Below are 23,352 nucleotides of genomic sequence, written 5' to 3' on the forward strand. Positions count from 1 at the left end.
ACTCCATAGTTGACCGTTTAAATGGTCCGTCCTCGTATTGGAGACTCTCCTCTGTTTCGATTCTTGGGTGGAAGTTATCCGATTATCCGGCTGTTGAAGTTCCGCACAACAGCATGTCATAGTAGATCTAAATCTTCTCTGCTTTGAATAAATAATCATTTCCCTCCAAGAATCTACCCCTTTTCACTAATATTTTTTTTTCTATAAATTCATGATCAAATATTGGCCGTTAACTTTCGTTCCATCAGAATCTTTCCGCGGTGGATCCTTGAACGCCACAACCGCCGTTGCTTTGTCCAGGTCTAGCCTATAGAACTGTAGCGCGATGTTCATACAATTATGGCCCGAGACATGCTGTTTATTCATTGAATTATTGGTCAAGTATATAGCTATGACATGCCAAAGTGGGCAGGGATATTCTTAGATACCAGGTGACAGGCTCGTATAATTTAGCTTTCTCGATAGACAGTGGCCTCGTTCCAGGGTTCGTGAAAAGGCATTGACCGTGCCTGGAGCGACGTACTTTCACGAACTGCCATTTTCTCTGTTCTGGGCGTGACGTGAGCTTATGAGACAAACTCTCAGTCATCTTCCAACAGCCGATATGGATTAGGGTTTTTGCATTTCAGAGCATGGCCTGATTGGGATTTGCAGCTGCACAACTGCCTAATGAGGAACTTCATGTCCGACCTAATCCCCCCCATTCAACCTCTCTAACTGATTAATTCAATGTTACACAGTCCTCCAGTACAAGTACAGTATCAACCAACAGAAGCCCATCAGTGACAAGCCTTCCCATACCTCCGGAGCCGTAAATAATTATACGGCAACGGCGCCAAATACCCTGCAAGCACCGATGCGGTCGCCGCCATCCAGAATTGGGGGTCACCGACATCTACAACACCACCGGTAAGATGATAATCAACAATATTCTCCGCGGCTTCCATGGCCAGCATTGAGACCATACTCATCCCCATCGCTGTGCGAGCCGCCATCGGCCATGAGAGTTGGTCCGCGCCACGACGGAGAAGAATTGTTTCGAGAATTATGGAGGTTGTTATTCCCGATGCCACTGTTTTTCCCACCAAAGGTGGTTAGTGCGTGTGCGAGCTTATAGAAGAGAAAAGGGGGAGAGAGAGGGAGTGGTTACTGGATGCGCCCATGATAACACCCATTCCCAGTCCGGGATAGAAAGTTTGCAGCGTCCATAGTGCTGAAAAGTCGCCAGCTGTGCAACCTATCAGGCAGCGCAGAGTGTTGATCCTTGCGCGTCGCCAGGTTGATTTGCAAGTCCAGAAGCCGGAATCCCATATTGATCGTAGTTGTGGCTGAGAGGTTTTAGGGCTTGTATACGGCCGGTTAGCACTGCTTTTCGAGCATGCATTATTATTCTTGGTTGACTGGCATTGTTGTTGTGATGGATGCTGGCTGGAAAAGAACCGATGCGTATGAGTCAAGCAAGGACCTCGGAGAAGTCGGCGCTGCCACAATCCCACTGCGAGACCAAACTGATTCTGCTTCATCTTGACAACACAAGAGTATAGATTTAAATATCAGGCGGACATCTTAATTGTTTGAATTTTTATCGATCGAGTTATTAGCATGGAAGCTGCGATGGTAGACATTTAACGCAAAAAACGCGCATCTGATGGAAAGGGCGATATCCACCCGAACCTGAGTGACGCCACGGCATCACTAAGCACTAATGTCTCACTACACACGATAATTTTGTCAATCCAACTATATTGGGAATTTTAGCTGTTCTCATTGTATTGTGAAATTTCCAATTCATCATTCAACCTTCGTCGCCAACCCTTCCGCTACAATCTGGCGCTCCACGTCTCTAACGTCAATATGTTCCTTGCCCTGTCGGAGTAATTCGACATCTGGAACTGAAGAATGCTTCTCCCCTTCAAAGATGGCGTCAATTTCCTCAAGTGTTTTGCCCTTTGTTTCAACCCAGTAGACGGCCTGCAATACGTTCGATAGTATTAGTGACTGAAAAGCGACTACGGGACATTATAAAAGTAAAACGTACGATCAAAACCAAGATGATAATGTCCCATGATCCGTTTACCATGTACATCTTCCAGCCAATATTCGCAAGTCCAATTGGCATGATGTATACAAAGACGAGACTTTACTTATGGTCAGTGACTGCCGTAAAAGGTACCGCAAGAAGAAAAACTCACGCGAGCGCATTCAATGAGAATGCCGATAATGCCATTCCATTTGCTCGGATCGAATAGTTCATTACCTCCGGTGGGTACAGGTATAGCAATGGTGTCCAGGCAATTGAATAGAACCCCTGAAACAAAAACATAACAGCCACGTCTCCATAGACCAGCGCACTTGAAGCGCCGTCCGGGTCATCTGCATACAACTTTGATAGCCCTCCAATGATGAAAAGACATGCAATCAGCAGTACTTGCGATAATATAGCAGTAGGCTTTCGACCCCATCTTGCTGCAAGCTGGGTGCCTGTTAAGGCACAGACCAAACACCAGGCATTCAAAACCACGTTCTTTTCAATTGATGGTCAGTTTTCAAAAGTACCTCTATGTCAATGGTCATATACTTACTGCTTTCAACTGCGCTACAGTGTCCGTAACACCGGCAGTGTCGAGTTCTGAACCGAGATAATAAGACGCAATAATGTTGCCTGCGATACAAGAAAATGGCCCCGGCGACATCCCAATCAACATTCTCTTTCGTGCAGCAGGTGTTTTGATGAGCTCTTTCGGGCTCATCGTCCTTCCTTGCTTCTTCTCCCAGTTCAGAGTATCAAGGATTTCTTTGTACACAGCTAGCGCAACGGGATCGCTTTGGTTACCATTTGAGTTCGTTTGGGCGACCACTTCTCGCGCCAAGTCATGGTGGCCCTGGTGGACTAACCAACGAGGCGATTCAGGTCTGCAGGATGGTTAGACTTTACTTTATTGTTCTTATACGGTGCCGTATCACTCACATGAAAGGTATCACTATAATACAGGCTAGAGAGAAGATGCCCTGGAACAATGACGGTGCACGCCATGCCCAGGTCGAGTTCCATTGGCCAGTACCCAGAGTAATACCGGCGGCTATCAATGCTCCAACGCTAGATAAAATTAGATGTTCATATCGTGGACCAGATTCTATACGATAAACTCACTAATAAAAAGTATTAAGCACCCCGACCCCCCATGCTCGCCAGCGGCTTGGAAACGTTTCTGAAAGATAGACAGCTCCGGCCGTCGATGAGATCGCGAGTCCAAGGCCGAGAACAATTCGAGCCACCACAAACATAGCAATGTCTTGGGCAGCTGTCTGAAGAGCGATGCCTACCAAAGCGACAACAGAACCCCATAGGAGTGCTGGACGACGACCCAGCCAATCTGCGAACACCCCTGAGATCGCTGTGCCAAAGAAGCTCCCAATGAATACGGACGCGGTATTTAGACCTGTCGTTACGGCATTAAGGTTGAAATAGCCGGTATACGAGGGGAGGATGTTGAGGCCGTTCATCATCGAACCGTCGTAACCTCCAGTCTAGATCTGATTAACTCGTTGATTCTTCTTTTTCATAAATTGACGTAGGTAGCAGCACTTACAGCTGACTGCACCATGGAGCATATCATAAGCAGTACTGCGAGGGTAGTGGTAGACCCTGGTACCCACGCTGGCATCCATGTCCCCGTTGGCGATCGTTTCAACATCTTGTGCGATCTTGCAATGCAAACAAGCTATTCAAGGGTAGTTTTCCTTAAACATTGAGGAAGGCAAGGTATGCATTCTTCACCGACACACCAACAACGGGCCTAGAGCACGGGACGGGTGGTTGGAGGTTACCAGCACCTAGCGTAGTAGAGTTAATAGCTTGTAGTAATCCGTAGGCGCGAGGAGTGAGCGATGTTACAGTACCACGAAATGTCGGCACCCTTGTGCGGCTATTACGGGTTGTGCAGATCATGACTGTGATAACCGGATAAGGCAAGGATGATAACACAGAGGACTCCCAATTGTTTATACGTTTGATGGTATATATCTTCAGCTGTTTCACCACATTCTGACAAAATATTTTGCCAACAGAAAATGGAAGTGGCAGTGACTCTGGAAGTACTCGAAAGATACGAAAGGGATTGTTTTGTGAGGCTGCTATTGCCTATCATAGGTGGTCACCTGCGTGGGTGGTTCCTTCCCCACTTACCACCTGCCTAAAGGTGCTATACTACCTACAATACCCAGCTGGCATCCATCCACGAGCATCTACTTTGAATTGCAACAATTCTTACCATCCTCCAATTTTGCTGGTCTCAGCGAAACATGCATAGTCGCCCAGTCATTGCCATTGCTGGACTTGCTTGCGAGACGTCCACCTTTACCCCGTCGAAGACCTTGGCTCCAGCATTCCATCCGCGAAGGGGCATTGAATGCCTTCAAGAATATGACTTTCTCAAACCGGGAAGTCCTCTTGCAAACATTGCTGACTGGCGTGGGGCTCTTATCGGCCACGCCCTACCAGGAGGAATCGTCACTCGAGCAGCGTTTGAGGAACTAGCAGCAGAAATCGTGACTAGACTCACGGATATATGTACTTCTGTGCCGCGACTTGATGGACTATGGTTTGATATTCATGGCGCTATGTGCGTGGAAGGGCTTGATGATGTGGAAGCAGAGCTGCTTCGTCGCATCCGTACGGTCATTGGACTTGACGTGGCCGTGTCGGCATCTATGGATCTACATGGGAACGTGTCGCGAGAGCTTGCTCATCAAACCGATCTAATTACATGCTACCGGATGGCGCCGCATGAGGATGAACAGGAAACAAAAGAGCGTGCCTGTCAAAATCTGGTAGATTTGCTCACAAGGCAACATGCAAGAGGAAATAGTCGGTTGCGGCCTTATAAAGCTTGGATACCTCTTCCGATCCTGTTACCGGGAGAACAGACTTCTACTAGAGTTGAGCCTGCGAAACATGTATATGCTGCTGTTTCGGATGTTGAAGCTAGGGCTGGTGTTATAGATGCTGCAATTTGGGTGGGATATGCTTGGGCTGACGAACCGCGCAACCGAGCCATTGTCATGGTCACTGGTTGGGACAAATCAGCTGTTGCGGCGGGTGCTGAAGTGCTGGCAAGAAATTTCTGGGACGCTCATGCTAATTTTGATTTTGTTGGGCCAACTGGGACGTTCAAAGAATGTCTGGACAAGGCTCTAACGTCTTCTGCTCGCCCATTCTTTATCTCCGATAGTGGAGATAACCCAACAGCAGGTGGTAGCGGGGATATGACTTGGGGCTTGACAAAGCTACTAGCTCGACCTGAATTCAAAGATGCTTCAGGGCCAACTGTGATATATGCAAGTGTACCGGGTCCGAAAGCAGTTGAAGTAGCTGTTGCCGCCGGCGTTGGGGCGATAGTGACGGTGACTGCGGGTGCAGAGGTTGATAATATACACGCAGGTCCTATTACGATAACCGGACGAGTACATTCGATTAAGCATGGCGATAAATATGCTGGTATTGAAGTTGTCTTACAAGTGGGCAGTGTCTATGCCATCTTGACTAAACTACGCAAACCGTATCACAAAGAGCACGACTTTACTGACTTGGATCTGCATCCTCGCTCTGCGGACATTGTCATTGTCAAAATCGGTTACTTGGAACCAGAACTATTTGATATGGCAGCGGACTGGATGCTTGGTCTAACTCCTGGCGGCGTTGATCAAGACCTTGTCAGACTGGGTCATCATCGAATCCGCCGTCCAATGTGGCCGTTTGATAAGAAATTCGAGAACCAGCCAGATCTGAAAGCCCGTTTTATTTCGTTATCACACGAGCCTTTACTGGGCCCAGATGAGTGAGATTGATGCATTACTACGTATGTACGGAGTATATTCATGCAATAATTAACCCGGAATTGGAACTCATGATGCCGTTGATTGATTGGCAGAATCGAAAGGTGGGGCTATTCATGGTGGGGTTGGTCGGCTTCGGAGCAAATCCGAAGTCTACCTTAGGTATTTTTGTCTCGCTGACTTCCACACCAGTTGACTGTGTCACCGCGGCAATTTACCTGGGCAGACCAAATCGCGACGATGCGATGTCTTCCGCCCTCGAACGTTTGCACCAGCAAGACCTTGCCGAAGAGATCGAAGCGATAAACGCAATATACGAGCCCGATACGATCGAAATCAATACAATCAGTCAAGGCACGACTGCGGACAATGGAGCACGAACTCTAGATCTGGGAAATACTACTTCTGAGACATCTACTCTTACGACGACTATACGATTACGTATTCCAGAACACCCCCATTTGTCTTTTATAGTCGGCTTCGACGATGAGTATCCAGAAACGCCTCCCCGGGTAACTGGGACAGCATCGACTTCCTCACGTGGCGAAGGAAGTCTAGCTGTTGATGTACTTCGGGGTATTATCAGCCGTGCACATCAGCCGGGACAAGTCTGCCTTTTTGAAGTGATCAGCGAGGCGAGCGAAAAGTTCTCTGAACTGAGCATTGGTGGGACAGCAACAGACGCCGAAAATGCAGCGAAAGAAAACCGAGATGGAGAGGATGATGCTGCAGATGAGCATCTCGACAAAACTGCTGAAGATTTCATGACGCTTTCTTTACAAGACGCATTCGGCATCGACAGTCCCCCCGAATGGGTTCTGTCCGATGTCGTGACAGAAAAGAAATCAGTCTTTGTCGGTCGCGCCGTACCTGTTACCAGTAGAGACCAAGCAAAAGCATATCTAGACTATCTTCTCGCAACAGACAAGAAAGTTGCAAGTGCAACACACAACATCAGCGCGTGGCGCATTCGTGAGAAGAAAGGCGACGCCACAGAAAGAACGTTTCAGGACAGCGATGATGATGGGGAAACGGCTGCGGGTGGACGTTTGCTACATCTTATGCAGTTAATGGATGTTTGGGATGTGCTAGTGGTTGTTACGAGATGGTATGGGGGTGTTTTGTTGGGACCAGATAGATTCCGAATCATTAACAATGTCGGAAAAGATGCGCTTATCAAGGCAGGGTATCAAAAAGAGACATCTAGTGCCAAGGACAAAGGCAAAAAGAAGGGCAAGAAGTGAGCTATCCAAGCCATTTCTATACGCTTGGTGGTACACTTATTTCATTCGTTGGCGTATACCTCGTATACTACGTATAGAAGGAGTTTTCATTCGAGACCAATGAATTTATTCTTTGGGTACACTAGCCGAACCTAGATATGGTACCACTGACAGCGATTGTGGTTTAGGGTTCCTGAAGTCTTTTTCGTGAACGTCAGGTGTACATAGTATAATCTAACTGAACACTCTTCAAGAAAACATCGATAAGAGCTTGACTCATACTGGGGCGCTCGTAAAACATCTATTCGACTGGCCATCGGATACCCTATCGTTGGCCCCAGAGGCTTACGTAGCAAACGCGGAAATGCCGTCACAAAACCCATCGCACCAACCAGATCACGCGGCTCATTTTCTTCTTGACTCCAACAAGATTTGCCTTTGAAGATGATGTTTAATTTGTGTGGTCAGTTTCATCAATCTCGTGGGGCTCACAGTCTAGAACTCTGATTGGCCCGCTGGCCTCCTTACGGCTGTTTCAGATTGGACGGGCCCCCTGTCGCTCGGTGGGTTCCCTTTTGCTTGATAATCGCCACATCTGAAACTGGGGCTCAAGACGCTAGTCCCTGGTTGTTTTTGAGCCGTTCCCAAGTTTGATACTTGAAAAATTTTGGTGTGTTTCCAATTAACAAGACACTAACGGTAGATCGAGTTCTCTATGGTCTTTGTCTTCGTCTTCGGTTGAAAGGATCATGCTACTGTGACTGACTCAAAGAATGATGCATCCAACACGATGACACAATTTGCAAAGCTTCTTTCTTTCCGTGCGGAGTAGGTATCCTTGCGTCAAACACGGCTTTCATGGGCAAGGGACTAGACCTTGACTTGCCTATCTTTCGTCAATCTCAGTAGACCAAACCATGATTCTTGCTTCCTTGGCAATATTATACGGGGCCTCTCCATGGAACAATGTGATTGTAGTATGAATGATGCCCAGCCACTCGGTCAATTATTGGCGGATGCCCATCAAAGACCTGCCCATGGTCAGGCTACACCCAGTCAATAGCCTCAATATCTTGCCATCCACATGTGATATAAAATGACTATCGCCTCCTGAGTCTTGGCCGTTGCTCATTTTTTCCCCTCTTCCCTTCTTTCGTCAAACACTAGCGCCACACTTTTTTTTCTCTTTTAAATCACCTTTGCCTTCCTTATTCTCTATCCTTTCTCTGCAGGTCAAGTTCTCGGACAGAGTCATTCATTCTTTACAATCTTTACAACTGTGTCACCTGTCGTAGACACGGTCATCGCTCATTACTATCTCTCAACACTCCGACTTCGTGTTCGGAAACGTTCCTTTTCTAAAACCTCCTACGCGGCCGGTACGCTCAGAGCAACAAACCTACATTCAACACGAAGCTTTCTCGTCCTACTACAAGTCAATCTCTGATCAATCTTCAAAATGATGTTCGCAAAGAAGGATGTTCTCCTTCTAGTCTCCCTGGCAGCTTCGACTGTGCAGGGACATATTATTATGACTTCTCCACGGCCTTTTGGACAAGACACTTTGACCAATTCTCCCTTGGCTGCCGATGGTTCTGATTTCCCATGCAAGCTCCGGGGCAACACTTATGCCTACACCCCCGATGTTCTCGCAGCCAACACCTACCACGTTGGTGACTCACCTCTCTTGAGCTTCAAGGGTGGTGCGACTCACGGCGGTGGTTCTTGCCAAGTCAGCTTGACCACGGACCTGGAGCCTACAGCTGATTCCAAGTGGTTCGTCATCCATTCCATTGAAGGAGGCTGTCCCACGAACGCAGCTGGAAATATCGGAAATGACGCCAATGCACCTGTTCCAACGACATTCAACTTCACGATTCCTGACATCGCTGGAGGCCGGTATACCTTGGCCTGGACCTGGTTCAACAGAATTGGTAACCGCGAAATGTACATGAACTGTGCTCCTGTCGAAATCATTGGTCAGGGCGGTAGCAAGAAGCGAGAGGAGGAGACATCGTTGTCCAAGCGAGCCGATTTCCCGGAGATGTTCGTCGCCAATATCAATGGATGCACTACTTCAGAGGGTTTCGATATTCGTTTCCCAAATCCAGGTGATTCGGTAGAACAACGTGGCGACGCTAAAAATCTTCTTCCATCGGGCCAGCCAGCCTGTGTTGGAGGAAAAGGACCTGTGACTGGTGACGTTTCTGCCTCTACTCCCACTGGCACTGGCTCGGCTAGTGGTACTTCTGCTGGCTCTTATGGTGCTCCCGCTGGCGGCTCTACAGCAAGCACTCTTAGTACCCTCACCACCACGGCAACGGCGACTGCTCCGGAGAACACTGTGCAGCCAGTTCCGGCCCCAACATCCACGGAACCAGCTGCTCCTGTTGTAACGTCTACTCCACCTACCAGTGGCGGTGGCGTCGCTACATCTGGTGCTCTCAGCGGTCCTTGTTCTACCGAGGGCACATGGAACTGTATCAATAGTACATCCTTCCAACGTTGCGCTAGTGGTGTCTGGTCTGTTGCTCAACCTCTCGCAGCGGGAACCAAGTGTACTGCTGGACAGTCAAGCGGCTTCACTCTTGCTGAGGACAAGCGAGAGTATGCTGGACATATGCACAATCGCCGTCATTCGCTCATCGGCAAGGCTTGATTTTGATTCGTAATGGCTGGACTGTGGATCAGAGGCGTGTATCTTTCTCTTCGTCTGCCCTAGAGGCATCCCTTTTTTTTTCTTTCTTTTTTCTTTCATGATAATGGTGATATGGTAACGGCCGCACATGTACATGGGAAACGAACATGGAGGTATTTTGATTTCAGTATCATCATTGTGACTAGTCTTGCACAAAGATCATAAAAAAACCAAAAGCAATCCATCAATTTTCAGCTCTGCTCAGATATTCCCAACAAGAATGATAAGTATGTAGTTAATTGAGAAATCGTAAGTTAGTTAACTAGTTAACTAAGTTAGTTAGTTACTGTGTAGTTAGTAGATTTGGTAAGCAAAGCAACTTATGATTGGGTACGAAATTCACGATGGATCCGTTCGGCGTTAGCCCGTACCCAACCAACCGAAACAAGCCTTAGCCCTAAGCCCTATTTCCTCTTTCGGCAGAATCCATCCGCACTGGCGGCCGGAAATCCACACTAAGCGAGAGAAAAAATCCACACCTTCAATCTCGAAGTCTCAACCCTCGAACTTCGATCTCGACATCGACCAAACCGACATCACCAACTTGTCGACAACAATGGCGTCCCGACCAACTGTCACCATCGCCACGGCCGAGGGCAAGCCCTCTGGTGCCACCTACCCTTTGCCCACCGTCTTCTCTTCGCCCATCCGCCCAGATATCGTCCAGAAGGTTCACACCGGTATCGCGAAGAACAAGAGACAGCCCTATGCCGTGAGCGAGAAGGCTGGTGAACAGACTTCCGCCGAGTCCTGGGGTACTGGTACGTTTTGACACGAAAAAAAGCAATTGGGAGGATTTGCTGCATGTTTTTTTTTTTTTGAGAGATAAGAGGTTAATTGGACTTGTTTGTGAACTATAGGTCGCGCTGTTGCCCGTATTCCCCGTGTCTCTGGTGGTGGTACTCACCGTGCTGGTCAGGCTGCCTTCGGTAACATGTGCCGCTCTGGTCGTATGTTCGCTCCTACCAAGGTCTGGAGAAAGTGGCACCAGAAGGTCAACCAGGGTCAGAGGTAGGCTATTTTAAAGATTTGTTGAATGAAGCTGGGGGTTATGGTGCTAACCGGTGTTTTTTACAGACGCTTTGCTACCGCCTCTGCCTTGGCTGCTTCTTCCGTTCCTTCTCTTTTGTTCGCTCGCGGTCACCGTGTCGCCAGCGTCCCCGAGGTCCCTCTCGTCGTTGAGTCCAAGACCTTCGAAAACGCCGCTATCGCCAAGACCAAGGCTGCCATCGCCCTCCTCAAGGCTGTCGGTGCCGGCCCTGACCTCGTCAAGGTCCAGAAGTCCCGCAAGACCCGTGCCGGTAAGGGTAAGATGCGTGGCCGTCGTTTCCGCCAGCGCCGTGGTCCTCTCGTCGTCTACAACCCCGAGACCGACGGCAAGGAGCTCGTCAAGGCCTTCCGCAACATCCCCGGTGTTGAGACCTCCTCCGTCTACGCCCTCAACCTCCTCCAGCTCGCCCCCGGTGGTCACCTCGGTCGCTTCATTGTCTGGACCTCCGCTGCTTTCGCTGCTTTGGATGAAGTCTACGGTACCACTTCTACTGCTTCTGCTCTCAAGAAGGACTTCCTCCTCCCCTCCAACCTCCTTGCCAACGCCGACATTACCCGTATTATCAACTCCTCTGAAATCCAGTCTGTGCTCCGTGAGCCCAAGGGTGAGGCCCGCACCAAGCGTCCCTTCGTCCAGAAGAAGAATCCTCTCCGCAACAAGCAAGTCCTCCTCCGCCTCAACCCTTACGCCGCCCAGTACTCCAAGGACAAGGTTGGCCAGCAGACTGCTGAGGCTTCCAAGCCTGAGCGTGCTGGTGAGCAGTTCCAGAAGATCCTTACTGAAGAGTAAACTGTTTACAATCTTTTGTCTGTTTCTCTCTCTTGTTGGCTTTCTTAAAAATGGGGTTTTTATGTCCACTACCACTAGTTTTTAGCACAGCTACATGAAATGAATATGCATGCGTGCCATAATGTGTGATGCCACCAAATGAACCAGTTATGACCTAACTTGGCTTTAAACCGTAGAAGATGAATTAGGGTTATTAGGGTTGTGCTAGGACCTTGTATGTGCCGTGCTCTCATTACATATCTCGAAGTTAGGGTTCCAACAGGAATTGGAGTTTTCTCAAATAGCTGAATTCATAGGTTTGTTAGTTTTTACAAGATTCAACATGTCTGATTCCAGGAATGTTCTTGCGACTTGAAGGATCAAGGCCAGCGCTTCTACAGTCAATGTCTCAATCATAGATAGACATGTACGTACTACCCGAAGTGTCCTAACAGAATGAATGTATGCTGGTCATTGCGTCTTACCCTTGAGCAGTCGCTCACGGTGAAACCAGTCATTGGGGAAGGAGGGGGGGACTTGGAATTCAGCGTAGAAACTCCCGGTCGATGCATTGAATGCCTCGTCACTCATCCTACTACAAATCAAAAGCTCATCTTCGATCTCGGGGACCTGCAAAGATGTCGAAAAAGGGCCTCTCCGAATTTCGCTAGAAAGGCAAAGAACACAGACGATCGAGATTTCAAGATCGACGTGTCCACAGAGGTCGCCAAGATTCTAGAAGGTCGCTAACGGAGTGGACTTGAAGAAGCCGTTGTTTGGAGCCACAAATCATTGGCATCGTACAGGTGAATCCTGCAGGTTGGGCAGGCGAAGGGCGTTGGCGCTATGTTGCGGTTTGGGCAAATGGTGGTCGGTCGAAGAAAGCTTCTTGATCATAGAGCGCTCCCTGAGGCGGATATCGGAATTCTTCTCGATAGTTAGCAATTCGGGTGCTCGATTGGGAAGTGTGGTTTCATTACAATATGCTTAGATCAATTTGGCTTGGATCACTGAACAAACAGACAATCCTATGCATGGAGATATGTATATTCCTATCGTCTTGATACAGCGCCATACGAAAATCTCCGCATCACCAACCGATGCCCACAGTGCTTGTACAAAGCAGTTTCCCAAATCTGTGATTCACTGGATATCAATACCGGTCTGGGCTGACGGTGTTGACGGAAGCCGCCCGCTGTCTAATACGATTGGCACAAGTACACCGTGAAGGATCATGTACATACCTACACATCCAATATATTTGAAGGTTCAAAGCGATATTATCCCCACAATTGATTGAAACCAGAACAGAACATGTCCAAGTCATCAAGTGTAGAAGCAAGTAGAATTTCGACTCGACTCGCAACCCATCAATTCCCCAAGGCAAAATAACGCAGTCCGGAAAAATCACTCAACGAACTCGGACTTTTCTATCCCGGCTGTGCATCCAGGTATACCTAGATAGGTACTCCTGATATTGATTCTCCCTGTTCCAAGGTGTATGCAGCTTCATCTCTACATATACGACAACCTTGTCAAATCGCTCACCAAAATTCCAAATTTCGCTTGTATCATCCTATTGACACTTGATGTCATGTTTCACATGTCTATTGGTCGACTAGTGCATCATATATACGATATATATTGCAGATCAATCCATGCATGGTGCAAACCTCGCTTAGACGTCCAGGCAAGCCCCTTTTAACAGGGGGCCTGAATGCGGAAGTACGTACCTGGCAACCTTACGGGACGTCGAACGAACCAAAGTATGCACAGGAGTTTTTGGGTAGTACCTAGACAGTTAGCTGCATCAAGCTTCAAGCAGGGTATACATACTACAGTAGAGAGGTTTACTACCCAGCTAGCTAATTTAGCTACAGGCATAAAAGGCCACATAAAGGCGGAGAGAGGATGAATATATGAATGCATATTGAGTTGGGATGTACAAATACTACCTAGCTTTGCATTAGATATATTAGCAATAGTACACCCGGGTGGTTGTCCAACCACCGAGAAGCTCGGGAAAAGAAATCCGTTGGAGAGTCCGTTTGCGTTTGTGCCTAGGTACATACAACCTGGGAAACATTGAGGCTTAACTCGGCTGTGATATAGGCTCTAGATCCTTGGGATGTCATGTTGGTTTATGCGTACCCACATCAATATATTCAACTGACGTGAACGGGGTACCAGTACTACCTTCATCGTATCTATCTCGGTCTCGGCTCTACTCTTTTTTACGTCAGGGCATGCAAAGCGCAGAATCCTCGGATATTCTAGATGCGTGCATGCATCTCACCAGTCGAGACTATAGCACGGCTATTATACCCAGATGTTGTATCCCTGGCTGTCAAAAGTCTGCTGCTCCTTGTCCATTCCATACCCTAGCCCTAATTTATCTGCCCCATGGCTTTCATACTAATGCAGCACGGTAAAACTTGTACGATTCAAAGTGGTTGGAAAAATATATTACCGCACAGACAAGGGGAGATCCATAAATAACGCCCGTCAATCAGGCGTTGATCCAAAACGGAAAAAAGCCAAACCGAATAGGACAATCGAAAGATAAAAACAGACAAAGGGCTGGAAGGTCATAGGGCTTATGAGCGACGGTCCGCTTGAGGTTCGCACGGCTTGCATCCTGCTATCGGGCATATCCCGAAATATTCCCGTACTATACTCAACTGACGGCTGGACCTAGACAGCAATTGCCGAGACGAAAGTTGGCACTTAACTCTCTTCGATGTCGTTTTGTAAGAAAGCGTTTCTATAACTAACTAACTAACTAGCACTACTCTGTATGCTGGGTGTGTGTACGGAGGAGCCACCGTCGTGCGTACTACTCCGTACTACTACTATGCCTACTACTAATCGATCGGAAGGAACGTGCGGTCGTTCCCGGCCCGCTTGGTCCATCTCCCCTAGACTGACATGGGGATACCTTCAAAGGCCTCGAGCCTTGGAAGGATCACCGAAAGGCACGTAGTAGTACGTACTCGAATGCATCATTAATCGCGCATTTTGCCCTCTGGGATGCCACGGCTGGGATTATGGATAATGTAGCTATCGACATACCACCATATCCTTCCTTGGTTTTTGTATAGTTGTTTTCAACCCAGGTACGATCATGTTCGTTTACTTCGTATTCTTGGTCCGCAGCTCTATCAGTGCGTATTTTAGTCCTTACTTGGAGTCTACTATGTACAGATTCGAGATGCTGTCGATCCGGCCGGAAGATATTGGTGCTCCGATTTTGTAATTCCAAATCTTGTAATTTCGTGTAAAATTCGCTTGTTTTGAAATTGTTGCAATTGAATTTTTGCATTGGTGGCCCGAGAAACTTTTTCTATAATTGGCAGAAAACTAACACTGATTGGCCTACATCGCCAGAGCAAGCTGTGGACTAAGTCTTGATATAGTTAGTTGCGCCAAAGCTATTACATGTAATTGAAATTTCATGTAGTTGGTTAGTTACGAACTCTAACTAACTAGTTAACTTAACTTAGTTAACTAACTACTAGAGGTGAATTTACGTAATTTCGGAAATACTAGAAGATATTCCTGTTTTCTGTCTGTACGACGGACATACTACGTATACTACGGACGATGTACGACTGAGTCCATGCTGTCCAGAATATTGACTCGCTCGCTGGAACTTACTTTCCTGATCCCGACCACATGCTACGTAGTATCAATGACTAAAAACCGCAAGCTGTCGGTTGTGCGAGCCCAGCAGCCAAGAACCATCAAATGCCTCATTTTGATGCTTCTGGCTTTTCGAGAGCAGGGATGGCCGGATCAAATGCAACTTTGTTTCCAGACATGAAAACCACGATCGCTGTGGGAATGACGGAGAAGGGACGTACGTACTCTCTGACTCGAAGAGGAAAAAAAAAGTGGACCGTTTTATACTTTATCGTACGGAGTCTGTGGCGCCCACTTGTAATGTAGACCCGGGCTTTGCTTGGTTGGGAACATTTGCGGCGCTATGTATGTACAGATAAAGGCTTGAAATTGAGAATTGTATCGGCATTCTGACTGCCGAGAGTAGTCGTTTTAGCAACAACTAGTTTGCGGAGAATATACTCTATTGCTACATGGTCAGTATGGTGACTGGTCACTGGTTAGGAGGAACCCTAATCCAGGTGCGCAATTACCTATTTTGGAAAAAAGATTTCGCTGAACAAGCTCAAAGTGACCAAGACCAAGAAAAAAATGAATCGTAGGAAAAACGAATGCTACATACGCCGCGAATGATTGGAATACTTGGCTGCTCTGTAAGTTTTGTTTGTGTTCGTTTAACTAGTTATACTACTACAGTAGTTACGTATGGTGTGTATTTGTAACATGTGAACGGCGCTGGCTGTGATGAATTGAGGGATCCAATTCATCGACAGAATAAATAGATCCACACCCCCTAGGAGTGTACACTCATCGACCCCCAAATTACCCAATTAGGAAGCACGCCGCTCGAAATCTGTAGAATACCTGCGAGGAAATGATCTTCGGGTATTTTCGTAGAGGATTCAGTTTCTGGAGAGCTATTAAACGGTTGCAGAAGGGTTGCGCATCGAGATATGGCTTCGAATCGACTCGGGTAATACACATACATACATGCAAGACACGACGCGGATTGCACGTGATCTCGGGTATAGATCGCCTACTACGTAATTATCCGAACCCTAATAACTACGTTAGCTAGCTAGTAGCTATACGGAGTAGCCCCAAAGTGAAAAATAGCGAAAAAAAAAAACTCAATTACTCTGCAGTTTACTATGTAGTACTCGAGTACCGAGTATACATTTTTGCTAGTCCACCTATGATCAGTAGTATTGTCCAAACGGCCCACGACAACCATACTACGTATATATTCGGTACACGTTTTAGGGAAAAAGCCCTGGGTAGCTTCGACGTGCTTCCCAATTAGGCAAGAGGTGTGGCTGTATTCTCGGGGGGCGTCGATCTATTCTCCGGGGCTGTCGATGTAAATTAATGCAATTTGGGATGTCTCCTCCTCTCTCACGTGTAAGACGTTGGACGGCATTTAAGCGAGAGACATGGCGTTGGTACTAACAACATTTAACTAACATACTGCGTACAAGTCACAAGAGTATGCCATTGAGAGAAGAATACGGAGTAAAATGTCGAGAAAAGCAAGCATATACTACGAGATACTACGTAGCAAAAAATAACAACAACAACAACAACAATAATAATAATAATAACTGTTGCCAAATGCAAGTGCGGATTGTTCCTTGTGTGTTCTCGAAGCTTGACAGATCCTTCGGTCGACGTGTCTCCGTAGAACGCATAGTATGATGTTACAGGAGAAATTCTCCACAATAGCTATTACGCCATTTGGAGAGGACGGAGTACGTACGTAGTGCGGCATAAATGAATGGATTTCCATTGTTATACGTGGTACGGAGTACCTAGTTAGTTAGTTTACAGGGCGTATTTTGTGGGACGTCACCAAAAGCAACTAGAATCCAATAGTAGTTTTCCATCGTTGGACCCTTTCTTGCTAGCTGACATCTAGACTGTCATCTTGGGTGGACTCTTATTAGGGTGTGCATGATACGACGATGATAGCGCTGATTTGCCCGGAGCATTTTATTACCACGCATGTGGCAGGCAATAGGTACACCTTGAAAAGTATGAAATTCAGTATTCAGCATTCAGAGTAGAGGATGTCTTGTAGTAGTATCTGGTGTCTCTGGCACAGGAGTATATCCTGTATATCATCGTGATCGGAGTCCTGATTGTATCAGTAGGATGTATACATACTACGTAGCACATCCTACGTAGTTGACAATACGGAAAGGAGGAGCTCTCGGGTGCCCGGGTAGCGCCTTCCCTTCCACGGCCCGCTTCCTTCGTCCTTTCCTTAGTTTGAAGGATTTCTTTTGTTCCGCGGCGAACTCCGTCCTTTCTTCTTTCTTCTCTCTCTTCTAAACTCACAACGAACCTCCGTCCTGACGAAGATCATACAACCCTCCCGACTCCGAATCCTTCAGCCTGACAACTCAGCGAGCTGCAAGGTTCGTGCCTCGTACTCTGTTTCTTTGACTATACCCGATTGGCCTACCGTGGCTGGACCAACAGTGTCATGGATGCATACTAAACTACAGTAGTTAGTTTCCTGCAACTTATTAATAAGTGCGTACTTAAGGGCCCAAGGGTCGATACGACGTACATACTTTGTTTCGGTGGAGACGGCGTTAATCCATCCAACGGCAGGGCCCTCTCGTATGTATAATTAATTTCTGATTCTGGAATCGGATTACGGAGCACAGAGGAACTAGGAAGTGGACCAGCCAGACCTGTTCTGTTCGGAAGCCCTTCTCTTTCCAAAAGAGTGTCTTTTGCTCCGACGGCGAGCAACAACACTAACAACTCCCTCAATGTCAGTCCCGAGCGAAAATCGCGCGAAGACCACCGATATCCTACCGCCGTGGTCTGCCGATGCGGGTCAACCAAACCTGATGACCTACCTCCTTGACTCTTTTGAGTTGCAAAACAAACAAACCTTCGGCATGCCTTCATGCTTACAAAAGTCTAAGCTTAGCTGTCCGGACGGAGATTTTTCGACACGATTTCGCCCGCTAAAGTTCCACTAGCTGCATTTCCCAGTATTAGAGGGCGGAACTAGCTCCAAACTAGTTGCCAGGTGAGTGCCTGAGTGGTGGCTAGCTGCGCTTCGGAAGCCGCCACTGACTCCACGGAGAATACTACTCGTCCTTCATGAGAAGCCGTCGCGTTAACTTTTGGTCTTTCCCCATTGTGGCTGCCGCCCCCGCCCCCCCCGGGCGCAGATCCGCTCACTCTTTGTCCCTGTTCTTGAATACACACAGAGGGAACACCAGCCGACAAGGAGAACCCTAGCATCTGATGCTCGGCGTGTTCGAATTCTAAAGATGGCGCCACGCATAGTTGGGTATCGCCTACTACGCCTAGGCCGTCGGTACTACTGCCGGGCGTTTCCATTGACCAATTGATGACCGGGCCCGCTACGATTCCCACATAAGGCCACTGGTCTGGTGGAGTCCCTGCCTACATGTGTATCGAGAGCTCCGTACGTGACAATACCGCGTGTGGGAGGCTGAACCAGAATTAGCTAGAGTTGCGAGACGGCACTTTCGCCTAGCTTCCCGGACGCACGTCCTTGAGGATATGGCAATACGTATGGAGCAAACTGTGTTGGCCTGTCAGGTACGAGATGGAATGATAGCCTCGAGCGAAGATCCTCCTCGGAAATGTCCGTTCGGCACTCGCTTACTACGTAGTCCACCTCCAGCCTGTTCGATTGATGGATGGCTCCGTTTGCCTGAAGATGCACCCCTGCCCATACATGCATTGATGACGGCCAGCCACAACAATATGCAGCCGTGTTTGTTGAGCGAATTGCAAGGTTCAGTAGGCAGTTGTCAACACCGGATCCTGATTGGTGCCGTCTGTTGTTGGGTAAGACGGGGTCTACCGATAAGATGGACATACCAAACACTTACTTCGGTTGATAAAAAATTAATTACATTACCACCAGACAGCTACTGTTACTCAACCTAGTCTACCAGAGAAGAGGAATCGTGTCTCAACCGATTGGTAAGTCAAGCCCACTTTATTTTCTTTTGCTTACACTGAAATCAACACGAGCGTGCGTGTCGACGTTTTGCTGATGATCAGACCTACTACAGCATGACTAGAAACTTGAAAGCCTGCAAACGGCAGGGCTAGTATGCGCATAATCTAACTAGAGCACGTCGATCAGGTGTGACACAGATCGTAATAATCGATCCCTGACCGTAGAAATACGAGCGAAATCTTGTCCTCGTTTGGACGCATGGTCTAGACTCTAGACAACAACGTTACTGTTGATCTTCAAACGATTCGATTCGTGGCATAACTTCGAATTGCCTCGATTGTACACCGCAGCAGCTCCTTGTATATTGTGTACGCCGTATCATATATGGTGTATAATGCCCAACCCTGGTCATCCTAGGTCTTAGGAGGATTGATATACTTACTTTGTGCAAAGTTAGGGCCAAACGGCGCCGAATATTCACTGATTCTGCCCATACCGGCCCACTAGCGAGTCGCAACAATCCCTAAAGGCCGCATGCTCAATTCTTGCGCATTGTTGTTGAGTCTTAGACTTTTAGGTGGTTCCCACTTTCCACTAATTTCTCGATTTCCACTAGACGCCCCCCGGCCGACTATCTGTTCGCTGATCCGGCGACAGCGGCGAAATGGGGCAACGAGTAACATGGATTGAGTGTATCCTAGGCAGAGTTACTACTAGGGTATATACGGTTATATCCCGTGGCAGGAAGCCTTTTCGACTGCACACTACGGCATGTACGTACAGACGTAGTATGCACTCCGTACCGGGTGCAATACTGCGCCAAAAGAAGCAAAGAGAGTAGACCATCATAAAAGTAAAACGCATCTTCCACGGGGAGTTTAATGGGCCCACCGCCAAGGACAGGGTCTTCATCGAATTGAACTCAAAAGTGATTGTGACTTACTTCTACAACGTGGAGCTTTCAGTGTTGGTTGCCCGTTTGAAAATCCTTTCCTATTTGCTCACAGCATCTACCCTCTTATATCGGTTTGATCTCCTTCACATTCTATCATTTCGTTTCTATCTTGCCTAGAGTGCTCGCTTTAATCAATGCTGAAACATATGCGCACGCCTCTGATCATTGATTGAATGAGATCGTTGCTCGGTATTTGTCGACGGCTCCATGCAGACAATCGACCGAAGCTTATGCCAGATTCTTGAAAGCTCCGTGGCATCATATCAACTGCCTTGCCGAGCCCTCACTTGCAAACTATTTAATCTTCAACCGTTGTTGGTTTCAAGAGATTGTCACAGTACTGCCTCAGAAAGCTCAGCCTTCTTCACTACGTGACTCGACAAACTGGCTTCCGAATTGCTCTTGATCGGTCAATGATTGTAATATAGACTTGACCCGCATATTCGTCGACTATTGGATTTTAATGTCCGAACTAATTTGCGGGCTTACCATTTGCTTTATGCGATGAACATATGCTTCGATTCTTGTCTGTCAATGCCATAGTTTATTGGCAGTTATTGCTCATCTGATTCCTCACAATTGAGCGGATGAAATTACTGCCTTCATGAAGACTTGGTCACCCTGAACTCATAATTCTTCTTTTTCCCTGACAGAACCCACTTGTTGATCCATTTCCTCGCAATATAGGCTGTTCGACCTTGTCATACTATTTTCGAAACCCTCATGAACGAAATTCGTTACAGTATTGAGAACGACCATTCTTTTGCAGATTTCCAGCCTTTCTGCCACAAGATACCAATCTCTCCCTTTCTTGTTTTTTTCCCATCCTGCGTGACATAATTCAGCACTGCGCACCTGTACGCATCGTTAGTACATCGGTCTGATGATGAGCTTAACGTATTCACATTTCGAGAACCCCGGCCATCGTTTTCCTTTGCAGAGTATGAGCCACAATTACAACGGTGGCAGGTATGGCCTGGACCGAAGCAATCGTCAATATCGACTCCCACCACCACATTCATCGATTCCAATAGGACTCATTGTGGACGATCAACACATGAGCTCACACCAGAGAACAGACGTACCGCATTCGAGGAGCGATCTCCCCTCACCAAGAGAGAGCCTCCCATCTGTCCATCAACTTCTGTCTGACACAAATACAAGCTACTTGCCTTCTATTACTACTCAGTGTCACGGCCGTAGCCTACAAAGCTCACCATCCATACGTTCGCGCCCTCCTAGTTCACATTACAACCCTCCACGAAGCTCCGATGGAGCATTCTCTGATTACGCCTCTCTGTCTCCTTCTAGTGACAGAGAATATGAGCATTATCGCAGCCCACAGTCTACTAGACTACTTCCAATTTCACAAGTAGGGTTGGAGGCATCTCACACATGTCCGCCTCATAGAGCTTGCTTGCACCTTGTGTCGGATGACGAATCCCCCCGGAGTCAGTCCGTTTCGAGGGATCCCACGGCAAGTCCGGGACACTCCGACCCGTCGTTATCTCACTTTGTATCAAGCCCGAGGCAAGAGGGCTCACAGGCTGGTCCACGAGGAGGGCCCCCTGCTCCTAACCAGGTCGTCGATGAGCGGTATCTACCCGGGAAAGGGGTCTGCTATATCTTTGCAGACAATTCATACTGCCCGAAACTGATTGACGGTCAGCCAGTCAATCCAAATTGGGGGTTGACAAAGGCTGGTAAAGCGCGGAAACGATTGGCGCAGGCCTGTATTCCTTGTAGGGAGAAGAAGGTGAAATGCCAGCCGAATCTTCCCAAATGTGATCAATGTCAAAAGTCGGGGCGAGAGTGTCGGTTTGAAAGCGCGTGAGTCAATCATCTTTTTTTTTTTTTTTTTTTTTTTTTTTCCTTCAATGATTAGAAGAAGACTGACCGTCTTTTCTCTATCCTTAGACCTCGCGGAAGTCGAGCTCGATCTTCTTCATATGATCCTGTGTCGGCGTAAAGAGGTGATCCATACGGAAGCGGCAAAGATTTTACATTTCTTTGTCAGATCACTTTGAAGAAACAGCTCCCGTGCCCGTTTTCTGCGTGTCGATTTCTTGGAACGTGCTCACTGCACCCATATGATTGCCTTCCGGACGTTGCTTTCTTTGCCCATGAAGAAAAAAAAGAGGTTCACATTCTTCAAACGCAAATTGGATGTATACTGTGGTTCCGGAAAGGAGAGGATCGCGAGGTTAATTTCGTGATGTCTTCCAAGGGACCCATGAACGGAAGCTTCCTCTCATCGACAAGAAACCTTGCACAGCGCACAGAGATTTAGATGACAACCCAAACAAAGGAATGATGTCGTCAGCCGGAGATCTCCAAACTAACCAGATTGATACGGCCGGACCGGACTAAAGATAAGACCGTAGCTGAGATATTAGCGCCGTAGCTACTGCAACCCGAAAACAAGGAAAGGCGACTCATCAGAATGAGAGGCTTGCCTGCAACTTACCGTACGATATCTATCTGATGATTCGAATTGTGTCGGCCTGAGAAAGAACATGCGGCGTTGCCTTTGCTCGGGATCGGAGAACGATTACTGAATTAATTGAGAAGAAGTCTTGAGCTATCAAGACCAGCGACGAACGAGTTTGAACTTACGCCGCCGTCGACACGATGAACGATGTTCATTTCAGTGTTGCACAATGACCAATCTGAATGAGGCATGCCGTCATGCCCAGATGACTTTTACGAATAGATACGGAGTACAAAGTGTTTGATAATGATATAAATAATTGATAACGTTATTCAATCTGTTGTTCCATAAGTCTCCGGTCCATTAACTAGTTAGGGTTTACTTCCCGTTTAGGGTAGGCAAGATTGGACGACAGAGCACGGTAAGCTTTGATTGATGCGGTCGATATATACAGGCTGAAACAAACAGTTACTGACCAGAGCTACGAGTAAACTTCTCGTTCTCATACCTCCCGTCTAAAATGATCAATTCACTCCGTTGGAAATAACAATGTCTATGTCAGGTTGAAATAAGCTTAACGGTCGACGTGCAGAGTGCAGAATGGTTGGCGCCAAGCCTTTTTTTCCCGCATGACGCCGAGGCTATCCACGAAGGAAGGAAGCGGAGCTCTCCCACATCCACAACTTTTTGACAATTCATCAATTGATGCGATTCAATGATGTCACTATATATATTGGATTTTATCAGAAGACTATATTTGCTCCTCGACGATGGGATGATAATCAGCCCTTCTGATTAGCTCTAGCCGTCCA

At 47.4% G+C, this 23,352-nt stretch overlaps 7 protein-coding genes across 7 annotated transcripts; 5 read left to right on the plus strand and 2 right to left on the minus strand.

Moving 5' to 3' along the window:
* Positions 1–779: 779 nt before the first annotated feature.
* EYB26_004219 (uncharacterized protein) lies at positions 780–1,523 on the minus strand (the record flags this gene model as incomplete). Its single annotated transcript, XM_054263513.1, has 2 exons — positions 780–1,072; positions 1,151–1,523. 2 exons carry the CDS (start codon positions 1,521–1,523, stop codon positions 780–782), a joined length of 666 nt encoding a protein of 221 aa, XP_054119488.1.
* A 268-nt stretch (positions 1,524–1,791) lies between these two features.
* EYB26_004220 (uncharacterized protein) lies at positions 1,792–3,695 on the minus strand (the record flags this gene model as incomplete). Its single annotated transcript, XM_054263514.1, has 7 exons — positions 1,792–1,971; positions 2,039–2,138; positions 2,193–2,524; positions 2,583–2,913; positions 2,969–3,097; positions 3,152–3,528; positions 3,591–3,695. 7 exons carry the CDS (start codon positions 3,693–3,695, stop codon positions 1,792–1,794), a joined length of 1,554 nt encoding a protein of 517 aa, XP_054119489.1.
* A 607-nt stretch (positions 3,696–4,302) lies between these two features.
* On the plus strand, positions 4,303–5,546 carry EYB26_004221 (uncharacterized protein; the record flags this gene model as incomplete). Its single annotated transcript, XM_054263515.1, has 2 exons — positions 4,303–5,463; positions 5,526–5,546. 2 exons carry the CDS (start codon positions 4,303–4,305, stop codon positions 5,544–5,546), a joined length of 1,182 nt encoding a protein of 393 aa, XP_054119490.1.
* Positions 5,547–5,909: 363 nt separating this feature from the next.
* On the plus strand, positions 5,910–7,079 carry EYB26_004222 (uncharacterized protein; the record flags this gene model as incomplete). The annotated part of the gene is made up of 1 exon (XM_054263516.1): positions 5,910–7,079. One exon carries the CDS (start codon positions 5,910–5,912, stop codon positions 7,077–7,079), a length of 1,170 nt encoding a protein of 389 aa, XP_054119491.1.
* A 1,438-nt stretch (positions 7,080–8,517) lies between these two features.
* EYB26_004223 (uncharacterized protein) lies at positions 8,518–9,653 on the plus strand (the record flags this gene model as incomplete). The annotated part of the gene is made up of 2 exons (XM_054263517.1): positions 8,518–9,301; positions 9,360–9,454. The coding sequence occupies 2 exons, from the start codon at positions 8,518–8,520 to the stop codon at positions 9,452–9,454; spliced, it is 879 nt and encodes a 292-aa protein (XP_054119492.1).
* Positions 9,654–10,312: 659 nt separating this feature from the next.
* On the plus strand, positions 10,313–11,596 carry EYB26_004224 (uncharacterized protein; the record flags this gene model as incomplete). Its single annotated transcript, XM_054263518.1, has 3 exons — positions 10,313–10,517; positions 10,617–10,767; positions 10,834–11,596. The coding sequence occupies 3 exons, from the start codon at positions 10,313–10,315 to the stop codon at positions 11,594–11,596; spliced, it is 1,119 nt and encodes a 372-aa protein (XP_054119493.1).
* A 9,456-nt stretch (positions 11,597–21,052) lies between these two features.
* EYB26_004225 (uncharacterized protein) lies at positions 21,053–22,078 on the plus strand (the record flags this gene model as incomplete). The annotated part of the gene is made up of 2 exons (XM_054263519.1): positions 21,053–21,939; positions 22,027–22,078. The coding sequence occupies 2 exons, from the start codon at positions 21,053–21,055 to the stop codon at positions 22,076–22,078; spliced, it is 939 nt and encodes a 312-aa protein (XP_054119494.1).
* Positions 22,079–23,352: the final 1,274 nt, after the last annotated feature.

Source organism: Talaromyces marneffei, chromosome 3 (genome assembly GCF_009556855.1).
Source record: "Talaromyces marneffei chromosome 3, complete sequence".
Taxonomy (NCBI): domain Eukaryota; kingdom Fungi; phylum Ascomycota; class Eurotiomycetes; order Eurotiales; family Trichocomaceae; genus Talaromyces; species Talaromyces marneffei.